This window comes from Prosopis cineraria, unplaced genomic scaffold, assembly GCF_029017545.1.
Source record: "Prosopis cineraria cultivar Desert tree isolate PC_DT_omini unplaced genomic scaffold, ASM2901754v1 PC1157, whole genome shotgun sequence".
In the NCBI taxonomy this organism is placed as follows: domain Eukaryota; kingdom Viridiplantae; phylum Streptophyta; class Magnoliopsida; order Fabales; family Fabaceae; genus Prosopis; species Prosopis cineraria.
The window spans coordinates 7,300-21,817 of record NW_026556482.1 but is presented as its reverse complement, the minus strand read 5'-3'; the positions used below and the strand labels follow the sequence as shown (position 1 = coordinate 21,817).

The 14,518-nt window shown below is 33.0% G+C and overlaps 2 protein-coding genes across 3 annotated transcripts; one reads left to right on the top strand and one right to left on the bottom strand.

Annotated features, from left to right (window-relative positions):
- Positions 1–320: 320 nt before the first annotated feature.
- LOC129299433 (lipoyl synthase 2, mitochondrial) lies at positions 321–4,479 on the bottom strand. Of its 2 annotated transcripts, none has more exons than XM_054937910.1 (4): positions 3,910–4,474; positions 3,470–3,681; positions 2,283–2,662; positions 321–745 (listed from the first exon to the last, which is right to left on the bottom strand). In XM_054937910.1, the coding sequence occupies exons 1-4, from the start codon at positions 4,335–4,337 to the stop codon at positions 620–622; spliced, it is 1,146 nt and encodes a 381-aa protein (XP_054793885.1). In that variant the 5' UTR covers positions 4,338–4,474; the 3' UTR covers positions 321–619. The 2 variants fall into 2 exon arrangements, with proteins under 2 accessions (XP_054793885.1, XP_054793886.1); XM_054937911.1 differs by having other exon boundaries at positions 670–809; positions 3,910–4,479.
- A 6,051-nt stretch (positions 4,480–10,530) lies between these two features.
- LOC129299431 (protein FAR1-RELATED SEQUENCE 5-like) lies at positions 10,531–11,217 on the top strand. The gene has a single exon (XM_054937908.1). The coding sequence runs from the start codon at positions 10,531–10,533 to the stop codon at positions 11,215–11,217; it is 687 nt and encodes a 228-aa protein (XP_054793883.1).
- The last annotated feature ends 3,301 nt before the right edge of the window (positions 11,218–14,518 follow it).

The window sequence follows — 14,518 nt, the reverse complement described above, 5'->3', positions numbered from 1 at the left end:
AGTTTTAAATTTGGAAAGAGTCATTATTCAAAAGCAGTGAAATGTCAATAACTGTTTTACAGAGGCAGGATGTCGTTCTCCTCTTTAGACACGGTAGACAACAAAAATAAGAAACGAATTCGAGCCGCAGGGGCAGAGAATATCTCAAGGCTCAAGCTGCGCACAGAGGAATGATCAATTAGTTCATTCATGGTCTGGCAGTCAGAGCTCAGGTTTTCCCCCATTTTGGCTCCAAACAGAACTCTGAACTTAAAACCGCATCCCCAGCAAAGACTGGTCTTCCGAACATTATCCTAGAATCAGAGCACGACAACCCCATGAGAGGGCAACTGGACCATTGGAATTTCCATCTCCCATCAAATTTAAAACACGCTACAAGAGTGCTGAGAAATGAGTAGCTCTAAATGAAGTCCCCATCATGAGCTGAGAAATAAAATCCAACGAATCTAAACAGATCAACTGTTGGGTTAAAGAGGAAAATATTTCACATGCCGAGCCCATTCATCTCTTTTTACATATAGATTACAGATGGCATGAGCATCATCGAGATAAAAGCTTGAGCTCCTTCTTACGTATGATACAAGTTAAAAAATTGTGTCGAGTAATGGAAAAGAAATCTCTAACTAGAGGCTGGAAGATTTGCAGGAGATGCAGCCCGGTCAGACTCAATCATGGACTTGATATAAAATTCACCTGCTTTATATGATGACCTCACCATGGGACCAGATGCTACATATCGAAAACCCTATCACACAAAAGGTCCAATAAACTCCATCACTCATACCACATGATCATGATAATTTATACATCTGTCATAAGAGAAAGAAAAAGCAGCTTTTCATAGACGAGTTTTTCCACAAATTAAAATTTTGCTACACTATAATAATTCAAAGATAAATTCACCATTATTACACGCGTGGTTATCAAGTTTGGAATGCCACGTACGGTGCTACACCTAGATAACTATATGCAGTGACACCAAGCCATGCTAATTGCGAGATTGAAAAGTAAGGCATTCTTCACCATGGAGTGGCAAGGTACTGACAATTCTCTGCACAAAGAATGAATTTGCAGCAAGGAATGACACTTGAAATGAAAAGCTATAGGGGATAAGAGAGAACACTTTCAGGTTCTCATCCTGCCCCTCCTCCCCCAAGAGGAAATATTCTCATATTGGGACCGAATAGTCTTTGGCAATCTTTTAATTTTTAAAACCAATGGAAAATGGTATATGCGAGAAATACAAGCATCAGTTAAGCTGGGAGGGGTTGTGTGACCAACCAACATGGACAGCAAGGCTTGGCTGGAGAAAAATCCAGACAGTAGGACACATGATGGATGTTAGTCCAGGGATGGTCAATAAGAAGGGAAATCTGAATCAAGGAAAGGTATGGGAAGATAACAGAATAGTCTTTGGAGATTTTTAAAATCTCAAATAGCTGAGTGTTTTCTTTTCTATCTTTCTGCCTATTTTCATGTTTCCAGTGTGAAGCCATCCCTGCCATTGTGGTGATCTTTAAACAGCTGGTGTCACCAGTTTAATTATCCATGACAAACAGACCATAAGTCAATTTTTTTAACTTCATAACAGAAATAATAAAGAAAAGGTGAAAACTGGAATGCAGAAGATCATCCTATCAAGCAAAGAGAAGGGTTAGCTCTCTGGAGCTAGAACAAGGTACAAAGTACAAATTTCTCCACTACTTAAAATGAGTTTGGCAGAAAAAGAGGGGTACACAAGAGACTAAGTCCTTTTAAACAAAATTATCATCCATGCCTTGCATTTGAAGGGACTTTCTATGATGTCTTTTGGGATGGGGGGCATTAGAGCTAAAAGAATACCACAAAAAATGGGGTTTCGGCCATGCAACCACACATTAGTGTAAAAATAAGCTTAAGCATAGTAGTAAAGTTATACAAAGATTCTGACCAAAAAGAAAAAAGTTACACAAATATTAAATATGGGCAGATATAAATGCCTTTCTCAACTTTTTCTATGCATACGGATGCCTAAATGAATCCAAAATGTTTGAAGTTGCATGATTTGATTCAAATATCTATCTAAGCTCAAGGACCTGGAGAAAAACCACATGTTTTAGTTATTTTGTAGCCACGGAATTGGAATTATAGGATACCAACAAAGATATGATAACAAAAATAGATACTCCTACAAATGACTAGTAACTTAGCTACTAATAAAAGTAAGTATGAAACATTCCTTTGGTTAATAGAAATGTAAGATATAATTCATTAGAACCACTAGAGCAAAGCTTGAAGCTTACCATATCCATGCCAAGCATCCGATACCTCTCAAAAGCCTCGGGCATAATGTATTCATATACTGGCATATGGCGCTTTGAAGGTCTCATATACTGACCGAATGTCATTACATCAACACCAGCTGCTCTCACCTTCTCCATTGTCTTTACAACTTGATCGGGTGTTTCCCCACAGCCTAACATGATTGACGTCTTGGTGAGAGTTCCAGCAGGAGCATAATCTTTGGCCATCATTAGAACATCAATAGACTGTTTAAAATTAGCACGATGATCCCTTACAACACTCTGAAGCTCCTCCACAGTCTCAATGTTATGTGCAAAGACGTCTAATCCTGATTTGGCAACCTTCTCTACACAACCAGCGTCTCCTCGGAAATCAGGAACTATAACAATAAAAAAGTGCACCTATTGTCATAGGTAAGAAATTGGCAGTGCTTTTAGAAAATGGTTTTTCAATTAAACAAAATTCTCCCAATGATATTCCACCTTAACAAATACACACCAAACCCTATAAGGGAATCAAATGGACACAAACTTAAAATTCAACCCCCACGAGCTAAGACCCCTGAAAACTTTTTATCTATTCTGAATAAAAGTTTTTGGCCAATGCTTCAACTAATATGAGGTAACTCTTAAATTAAGTGCCAACACAGTCAGCCAAAATCAGAAAGTTCACCTTTCTGTATTTTTTAAGGAATATAATAATTGCAGGGAAAATATAATTTCCACGCTAACGGCATGCTCCTTTAATATCATTTGAGAAGACGAATTCTAGTTGTACCACCATAACGGATTCTTATTAGAGTCATTAGCAGAAATAATCAAAATGATTATTCTAACACATTCTCAGTGACAAACATAAGTGCCACACATCACTTATCAAGTATAGTTTTTATACCCGCCAAGATATAACATAATACAGGCACTGTCCCAGAGAAAGTCATTAACAAAATGGAAAACTGCATCCTGGGTAGAACCTAATTCAACTTGCTGCCTAATAGTAATGGCAATTTTTTTTATAAAAAAGTTACGAAAAAAATATTTGATAAAAAGGCTCCTAAAAAGTCTTTATCGGTTTTACATTGACTGGCACTAGCTACATGGTATACCAGGAAACCAGAGAGAAATTCATGCATAAGACCTCAACATTTTTTTTTTTTTGACAAACTACAAAAATTTGGAGAGCATACCTAAGGCTTCTATAAGCATGCTTGGCTTCAATGCCTTCAGCTTTTGCATTGTTTCAGCAAAATGACCACTACCTTGATCAGGTAAATCATCACGATCAACACTGGTTATAACCACATAATCCAGACCCCATGATGCAATTGCTTCAGCCACATTGGTGGGCTCCTCGGGGTCAGGTGGGGGAGGAGTTCGAGATGTCTTCACATTGCAAAATCTGAAAAATCAGAATATGAGTTGTTCGATTTCAGGTCAACGAAGTGGAAGATTTATATTTCTGGTGCAGGTATATACTAGATACACAATTTTGAACCATACAAATTGTGTCAGGCAGTAAAATGACACATTCAGTCATGGTAGTTCAAAATTAAAAACCATTCCCGAATGCATAAAGAAACAGAATCACTCCACATTGTTAGTAAAGTCAGCAATGAATAGATGCAACCTGCAACCTCGAGTACAGGTATCTCCCAAAATCATGATGGTTGCGGTGGCAGTCCCCGTTTCACCGCCTGACCAGCACTCACCCAAATTTGGGCATCTGGCCTCCTCGCACACCGTGTGAAGATTCAATTCCCGAAGCTTCTTCTTGATCTGCACATACTTCTCACCACCGGGAATCGATTCCTTCATCCATTTGGGCTTGGGTAGCGGCTTCTTCTTCGTGCCAACCTCGACAGAGTATGAATTGTTCGACTTCAAGTCAACGAAGTCGGAGAGAGATGGCGATTCCTCCGCGAGCCGAGCTCGGAGACCCGCAAGAGTCTGAGGATATTGAGACGGAGAGGTGGAGGGCGTGGCTGTGGACGATGAGGAAAAAGGTTTGGCAGGGGAACTGAGGATCCGAGAAACGGTTCTGATGCGGGAGTACATGATCTCTCAATGCGCTTCTCTTTGGGACAACCAGAGATCGAATGCGCAAAGGCAAGAGGATGAGGATAATGCGTGTTCGGTCAAGCTTTCAGCGATGAACGTAGCAACAAACAATCTCTACCAGCCAGACTAGGGGCCGAAGCATCGCGTGGAATTGGCGTGACAATGTTGGGCTTGTTATTGGATGCTTTAATTTAGAGAATATGGGTTGGGCTTGGTAGAAGTTTTCCAGCGATTGAAGTTGCCATATAATCAACAAAAAGAAAAAGTTGAAAACTGAAGACCACCACGAAGTAATGAATTGTTATAGACAAATTTACACGCACAACCACATAAAGAGATGATTCTGTCAAATATTTTTACAAAAAAATGGAAATTGATCTCCTTAAAATTTAAGGTTATGTATAATATCTTTATGATGAAAGAAGTGACAACAAGTGAAAGGTACGGAATTGGGTTTTGAGTCTCCCAATTTGATTTCCATGACTAAATTTGTTTTGAATAAAGTTCAATATTATAAATTATTCATCAGGTTAGCCATTAATAAATTATCAAACAAATAAATTTAAAGTACATACCACGTAACAAGATGATGGAATTACTAATTTACTATGCTGCTGTTGAATCTTGAATGTTGACCAGCATTTTTTTTTTAATTCGAAACTGCCACACCTCACTAGGCCAACAGGCCTTCTATTGACCAGCGTTGTTGTGTTGCGTTTTATATATTGATATACATACTTTGATATGTGCTAAATTACATTCAAGGACATTTTTTAAAATTTCTTATAACATATTTTGGCCCCTTAAAATTTATGAAAGTTTTGTAGCACATGTATTTTTTAATCTCAATTTCTTTTATTCTTGGATACTGGCTCCACCCTGATTACATTATTTAAAATTAGTAATTACGTGACTTCTTGATAGTTTGATGTTATATGTTGAAATATGGATTGTTTGTTCAAAGAACCATATGGATTATAAAATAATTTTTATAAAGACTCTTCAGGACAGAATCCACCCCATGGAATCAGAGTAGAAAACACCCTTTTACATGGTGGAAACGCCTTTTCATTTTAGGCCAGTGGCAGTAGCGGATAAAGATCCATAAAGCATCGGATAAGTAACATTATAATATAAAATAGTGTGGGCCGACGACTATAATATAATAATAAGACTTGTCAATAAATTGAGACGCAAAAGATGGTGGATAGGTGATATCAGAGCGAGGCCACGGGGATGACTAACAAGTAACAAGCTAGTGGAACGTCAATTTAGAAGGGAATATGTTATAGGTGTGGTCTTTGGTCTCCATTGGAACATTGGATTTGTTTGGTTTTTCTGTTGGAAAATGCCAGGAAAGGCCTGAGACAAGGACGTCGAGTGTGAGTGATTGATACGGATACATGGCCTGCCCCCTCATACAACGCATATACTCCCTTAGACCACATGTTTTTTAAGATATTTTTTAATTTTAATATAAAGTATTCATTTCGTTTAAAAATATAAAATATTTTTAACCGAATCTTATCATTCAATAAAGCAGTTACCTACTTTCAAACTAATCCTATTTTTTCATATTTACTCTTACTAAATATCCTATAATAAATATAAAGTTACTATCAATAGGGGCACTTTTGAAAAAAAGACAATGATTACACATTAAAAGATTAAAAATGCCTTACATTTTTTAACATCCAGCTCCTTAAAAAATACTTTACATTTTTAACGGAGAGAGCATTTGATAAAATATTAATTACATCTTTTTAATATTATTTTATTTAAATTTATTAATTATGATGCAAAATATAATGTAAATTTAAATTTTTTATTTAGATAGGGAAAATTAATAATTTAATAACATTTTTTTATTCTGGTGAAATAATTAAAGATGACTTATAATAAAAATAAAAGAAATATAAATTATATGAATATGTATGCGTATTTAATTTTTTGGAAAAAAAATATCATTTGAGGACTGCTAAAACAATTTAATCTCAAATAAGGACCAAAATATTCAGGACTGAGGGACTAATTAAAAAATAATTTTAGGTGAGAAAGAACCATAATACCACTACTTTTTTTAAAAAAACTTGTCAATTAACAATTTTTTTAATTAAATGTAAATAGGTACTTGTTATTAATGAATGACTATTTGTTAAAATATAATTTATACATATACCTTCTCACAACTAAGCTCTTTTAAATTCTTGAATTTGTCAGTTAACGAGTGACTTCTTATTAAATATTAATGAGTATTTATTAATTAACGAATAACTGTTTGTTGAAATACAATTTATATGTGTCCCTTCCTATAACTAATTTTTTTTATATCATTGAACCTGTCAATTAGTGAATAATTTTTTATTAAATGTGAATGACTACATGTTTATTAATGAATAGTTACTTATTGAGATACAATGCACATTTATCCCTTCCCATAATCAAGTTCTTTCATATTTTTAAACTTATCAATTAATAAGTGAATTCTGGTTAATTGCAAGGGATTACTCATTAATCAATAAATGACTAATTTTCAATTAAAAAAGAAAAGTAGAAGTATTGCAGTATTTTTTTTATAAAATTATTTTTAAATTCAATGATATTTAAAAAAATTAGTCATTATTTGATATTAAATACTTTCAGCTATTCTTGAATGATTTTTTTTAAAATTTTTTTATAAAAAAATATTAAAAGCACTGGATCTACCAATCAATGCCAAGGCAAACCTTGGGGCCTTCGGATGGGCTTGACACTTCGACCAAGTTTTCAAACATGTCACTCGCAATGATTTCCCATAATTAATGTGGTGTTTGGCTGCCGGGGTTACTTACTTTGGCTCACACTGACCACCCATTATATAATGTACGAATCATAGTCATGGTATTAAACTTTAAACTACTAATTATATAACGTGTGAATGTAAGCCAACTACTGCCCGCTGATTGTGACAGGAAACGAAACAAGTGCACGTTCATTCTACATACGTGGGCGCGCGCATTTATATATTAGGGTAATGCATCACTTCAGTTTAGATATATTTTTGCATCCAGTTGAAACTAAAGCCCCTATAAAAGTATCTCGACAATTCAGACCTAATCAATAAACATTAAGAAAAAATTTTATATACTTGATTTTCTATATTTAAAATGTTTGTTTTTAATTAAATCAAAACATGTGTATTTATAATAGATTATTTATTTTATAATAAATTTATATTATTAATATCATTAACATATTGAAATACACATATTTTGATTTGATTGAATGAAAGTATATTAATATACAAGGGTAAGTATATAAATTTTGTCCAAACATTAATGTGTCCAGAAAACTAATAACCCCTTAACTTATAATGTAATGTACCTATAACGTGCTTAATTATTTTATTAGTATAGGACTATATCATTAGTTTGTTTGAGTCAATGCATGCTTTTAGATTTAAAAGATACCTATAAAGATACTTAAATATCTTTAGTGAACAAGGCATTCACATTAATTATAAAATTTAATTCTATAATTTTACAGATTATAAGTTAAATCTTTATAAGTTTAACCAACTTTTGTTGGTACTACACTATTGTATTAACGTTGAAAAGCTATGCTTCTTTTTTTTTCGGGTCACATGATTAATTGCAAATTGGTGGTGGGAATATATTGGGATTTATTGACCTTGAAAACATTGACTAATACAAACCTGGATTTGAAATTTGGGAGGAACTGTCTCCATCTTTCACGGCCGGGTTCTTACAATGTAAGAGTGCGTGTGAACGCAGAGAAAAACGACAAGGCATGGCCACTTTATTTTAAATGGGAAGAAAAGTAGCCCTTTCGCATTTATCCATACTGCCTTTTCAAACTTGTTGGGCATTTTAGAAACCGACGGCATTTACATCGTTGAAATTGAAAACGATGTCTTCGTTTACTCATATTTTATTTAGGAGAAATTGGTGAGGATCACCAAATTGTGGAAGTATCTGAAAAAAAGGACCAAATGTGGAAGATAGTTTGCAGGTGACTGAAGATTTTAACATTTGCACTTATCTTCAATAAATCTTTAATAATTTACATTGATGATTGTTAAAGCCTGAGGGTTTATCTTTCACGTTGTTTCTTCACAAATATTTTCACTACTCTGCCTTTCTCCCCGGGTTTTCCTTTTATTTATTATCAAAACATACATTTGCTTTTTAATTAACATAGAACGTTCAGTTTATAATATCTATTGCATATGTCTTGCTTGATACGTATAAAGAAGATTGATATTTACAAATTACAAGTTTTGTTTTTGTTCATGCAATATAAATATTAATTTTTGCATATTTTAATTTTGTTATGTACTTAATATTTTGTTCACCCAATGATTGCAGTGAAGGTGTTATACTAATTTAAGCCTACCAACCAAAAAAAAAAAAAAAACAACATCTACAGCTTTAACTTGACTACCAGAGCCTGCCAAAGCAAATAATAGGAAATGTCATTGAACTTGGACGGTGAGCCCCATTAATTATTATTTAAGGGAAATTCAAAGCATGAGACTAAAATTTACCGGTTTTTACGTTACGATCCTTTTTATCGGCACGTGCATTTACCGGTTTGGGTTCAGGCATCAGTCACCAATAACAGCCTCCCAGGTCGCTATTTTTAACAGTTTTTTTTTTTTTTAAAGTCATCGTTGAATGTTAAGTACAGCAAACCAAGCTTTATTTTTTCCCGTTGGATATGACATGAAACTGAAATTTAATTCCCCCCAGCCACCATGATATTAAAAGTCCGAGCAGTTTGTTGGAAAGTGCGGAGATAGAGAACAATGCGTTCGGTTTCGGTACTCAGCGGCCGCTGAGTACCGTGGTGCTCATCAGGCCGAAACGCACCGTTTTATTAACCATGGAGAATCTCTGCGTTGAATTAACATCGAACGCGTTCAGTCTCTCCTTTCATTCGGCAATATAAAATTGAAAGTTGGAGGGAGAGAGCATGTGTTTTGGCGCCATTCTACTCACTCTCTTTCAAGCTTCAAGTTCGACCATTCAATTCCAACAACATCATTCAGTCAGAAGGGGTTCTTGTAAGCTAAAGAACTCCATTAACTCATTTTAATTTCTTCTTCTTCATGTTTGTTTTTTGGTTGCTGTCTTATTAAAACTGAAAGCAAATATGAATGATGAAGACAATAAGCAATAGACCCACATTCAGCTTGTAGAAACAGACTTCAAAGGATGACCGAATGCTGTCTAATTTCTGAAACATACATATATATATATATACATATATGTGTATGTGTAAGTCGACAAGGGCTACGTTAAATGGAATACTGAATTTGCAACAAATTAAAAATTGTGGGCTAGGGAATGAATTTTGTCTGCTGCGATGCCTATGAATGTTGTATCTGAAACAGCTTAATTTGCGTCGAAAATATGAGTTATCTTCATTAAGCTTGCTTTACACATAATCTTGTCCTTTTCCAATTTGATACAGTTCTTTCCAATGCATGGGAAACAATATAACGAGGGAGAATTTGGCCATTAATTAAGCATATTAAACAAGAATAAGTTTGACAGTAAACCAAGCTTAACATCTTCCATTTCCTTGATTTGGCTGTCAATTGTCATTTAATGTTTCTCATTGTTTAGTAAAATGAACCTATGACTTGTTATAAAAAATTTGGCTTGATCAGCCTTTTTTTTTTCTGGTATTAGGTGAATGAAATTCTACCTTGTATATATATATATATATATATATATTTATTGAAAAGAATATGAAGAAAGAAGTTTGTGTATATGTATATGGATGAAATATATATATATATATATATATGGTGTGCATGGCTATTTGAAGAACTAATATATAATGTTTGAAGAGTGTAAATTATCTTTACCATAACCTTGTATGTTTTGGAAAATTTTATTTTTGATAAAAATGTATAATATAATTTTTTTTCTTCACAGGAACCATACAAGAGGAAGATGAATTGGAACCCAAAATAGGGAGGGAGTTTGAAAATTTAGATGAGGCATGGGAGTTTTGGACAGAATATGGTAAAAGAATTGGATTTGGAGTTAGAAAGGGTACTTCTACAAAGAGTAGAGCAGACAAATCCATTATTATTACATATAGATTTTTATGTTGCAAGGAAGGTCTGCGAAGGAAAAATGAAAAAAGGGCATATGCTTCTACACATCGACCAGAGACAATGACTAATTGTAAGGCAAGAATGGTAGTATCTCGTGTTGGCCAAAAGTTCAGAATCACTGTGATTGATAGAGAACATAATCACCCACTTCACACAAAAGACACAGTAAGCTTGTTACCATGTCAGAGAAATATATCAGAAGCTCAAGCCTATGAAATGGATCTTGCAGAAGAATCTGGACTTGAACCTAGGGATACTTTTGACTTAATGAGTACATATGCCGGTGGTCCAGAAAATCTTGGTTATACAATGACAGATGTAAAGACTCACTTGATGTGCAAAAGGAAGAGACATATGAAGTTTGGTGAGGTGGGGTGTCTACTTGAATACTTTCAAAAACAAATTAAAGAAAATCCAGCATTCTACCATAAATATCAATTGGACCCTGATCAACACATCACTAATGTTTTTTGGGCCGATGCTCGCATGCTAATAGATTATGCACATTTTGGTGAGGTTGTATCACTTGATACAACATATAGCACAAATCAGAATCATAGACCCCTTGCACTATTTTCTGGCTTCAATCATCATAGAAGTGTGGTCATTTTTGGAGCAGCACTATTATATGATGAGACAATTGAGTCTTTTAAATGGTTGTTAGAAACATTTTTGGATGCTCATATACAAAAAAAGCCTCAAACTGTGTTTACAGACCAAGATCAAGCGATGGCAAGAGCATTGTGACGGCACCGGCGAGAGGAGACGCCGATAAAGCTCTGGTTTGAGAGTCTTAAACCTGACAGCCAGCAAACGGTAAAGTTGACCAAAGGAATTGTTAAAAGCCTTATTAACATGAAAAATGAATGAACGGTTGAGATAAAAACGTAATGAACGGCAGAGATTCTCCATGGTTAATAAAACGGTGCGTTTCGGCCTGATGAGCACCACGGTACTCAGCGGCCGAAACCGAACCCGAGAACAATAATACGTTATTAACATATCAGGACAGTGCAAGAAATGCAATGTAAACCGTAATTTGGGTTTTTAAAAAAGTAAAGCATAAACGCAAACGACAAACCGTCCAAGTGAAACAATTAAACAAAACGAGAGTCAGAGACAAGATGATACGCTCCCACGCTAGTCAAGTAGACGCTGGGTATTCGGTCCAAAAAAAACTAGGCGTTGGATACGAGCGAGTCCAGCTAGGATGAACAATACGGACGATGTCCCCGTGTGGGAGCAAAGCAAGTACCGTGGCATGGCTGGTTGAAACGTGGCACGTTTTGGTTGGTTATTGATTTGTGTTCTTATTCAGAGCACATGCTTCGTTACGGAACCATGGCAGCGCTGCGACAAACCTGCCAGGCGTCCCCCCCCCCTTTTTTCTAAAAGCTCTACTCTTCCAGTCACTGCCCCGTCTTAGACGCTTCGTCTGTTTCTATTTATATATAAAAAATTATAACATATAATTTAAAAAATCAGTTAAATATATTAGTTGAGCTTAAAAATAAAAAATTAAACTATAATATATTTTATTAATTATATTAATTAAATATTTATTAATTATTTCTTATGACTATGAATGATAAAATTATGATGAATAATTTAAAAAGTTTACAATAAATGTTTATTAAAAATTCTGATCTTGTTTGTATAAAAAAAATTTAAAATTAATAATTTTTTTATAAATAAAAACGGAAGGGGTGTGCTTCCTTAACACCAAAATATAAGATGTGGGATAGGCATTGTGCGCGCGCGTTATACCTTCAGTTGATTGATTAGTTAATCATGATATTTGGAATAAATCAAATGTCATGTTTCTTACACTTAATGACACAATTGAAAATATGTAAAAAATTTAAAAACTCAAAATTTTAACTAATTTTTTTAGAAATGCAAGTTAGTTAACAATAACTTACTCTTCCTGATCTTATTTATGAGATAAAAAGCATCAACCTCTACATGAAAGATATGTTATTTGGTTATTATATGCCAACGGCTGTCTTTAAAATTTGAGAAAGGCATCAATAGGAAAGAGTATATTTGCATATCTCGCATTTAGGGGGAGACATTGTTGGGATGCAAGTGTTTGTTAATGCTGAGTGAAATTTCACTTAAATATTTATATATCTTCTCTCAGAGCATAATATATATCCTCAATTGATATCATATTAATATTGTAAAACAATCACATGTTATGAAATTGAAAGTGTTGTGATAAATTAGAAGTTCATTGATGTAAATAGACATATTGTTAGCATAATTTGTTCGATCATTCTAAGATCATGTATATGATGTAAAGAGTTGTAGAGAATATACATTAATATATATTAAAGAATTAGAAAATTCTTTACAAACAGCAAGCAAGCGCACATATTATAATAATATAATTATTATGTGCTACTTATTCTCAAATTTGATCAAGGGTGAAACTAGCCTCAACAATTGAGGAAGCCAAATTTTTTTCATAAAAATAGGGAAAGCATAATCTTTTGTCTTTATAATTTCATTAAGTTTAGTTTTTAGTCCTTATAGTTTTTTTTAATATTTTCAATCTCCATAGTTTCGAAAAGATTGAGTGATCTATATTTGTTGGGTCCCAATAGTTTTTATTTTTCAATAATTTTAGTTTATATAGAAACTGAGAATATTGAAAAAACTATAAAAACTAAAAGTAAAATCTAATAAAACTATAAGGACTAAAGATTACCTCCTCTGTTAAAAAATTTAAGACATTTTTTAAAAAGTTGTAGGGTATTTTAGTCTTTCAAGGTATCATTATTATCTTTTTTTTTAAAGTATCCCTATTAATAATAATTTTATATTTATTATAGGATGTTTAATAAGAATAAATATAAAAAGATAGGGTTAGTTTAAAAGTAAGTAACTATTTTATTAAAGAATAAAATTCGATCAAAACTGCCTTTCATTATTGAACGAAGAGTGTTTGTTTGTTCAAAAAAAAAAGCCTACACACATATTGTTAATTTATTTTTATCATATTATTTATAATTATTTTCTCAAAAATAATTCATAACTTAATAATGTCAGTAAATGATAATTATATACAATGGTGTCTCAAAATACAAAATGTCACCTCATATCTAATAAATTATTTTCAAGAAAAAAAAATATACAGAATACATTTGTGCATGAGTGAGTGTTTATATTTTCTATTATTTTTCATATATTATTATAAATTGATGATAAAAAAAATATAAGTGCTTTTCAAATTTTATAAAATTGTAAACAAATACACAAATATTAAAAGTATGTGTTAAACATAGCTAAGTTAGTTGAGGAATTTTTGTTTGGATACTATATGGATACAATGCACCACATCATTCATATTTCATCTAATAAAATCGTATTAGTTCAATCAAATAAAATCATACATTATTATTTTACTAATTTCATTTTTTAAATAGAGTGAATGTTTAATCCTTTATCTTCAATCCATTTGCAAATTACATTTATAGCCATTTGGCTTGACACGGTTTTGTTGAATAGAGCGTTGATTATGCAATCGTGTTTTTGCGAAAAACACCTCATACTAGTCCCATTAATTTAATGAAAAATAGGACAAAAATTTAATGACAAGGCTTACAAAGAGAATAAAAAATTATTTTTTATCTTGTAAACAAAATAAGAGATAATGTTACAAAAGTATGTATATATTGCACCTAAATATATTAAACTTCATTTGCCTTTTTTTTGAAGGAGGGAGGGGTTATTTTTTGATAAAGCCAAACATCTAAAGGCTCATAAATATATGAGAAGAGGAAGGAATTGGGCTCCCTCACAACACACCTGGTTCTCACTGATCATGAAAATATCACTAGTTATAATTTAAAATAAATCTCCACATTTTGAAAATATATCAAATATATATATATTTATATATATAGATGAGCTTATTTAAATAGCATATGAATCATTAAAGTACTTGACAAATTGGATAGATGTACCTATAGGATGACTGCATGCTTAATTTTTACTCAATTCATTTAAAAAATATAAGTTATTTTTCTAGGAGTTTAATGTT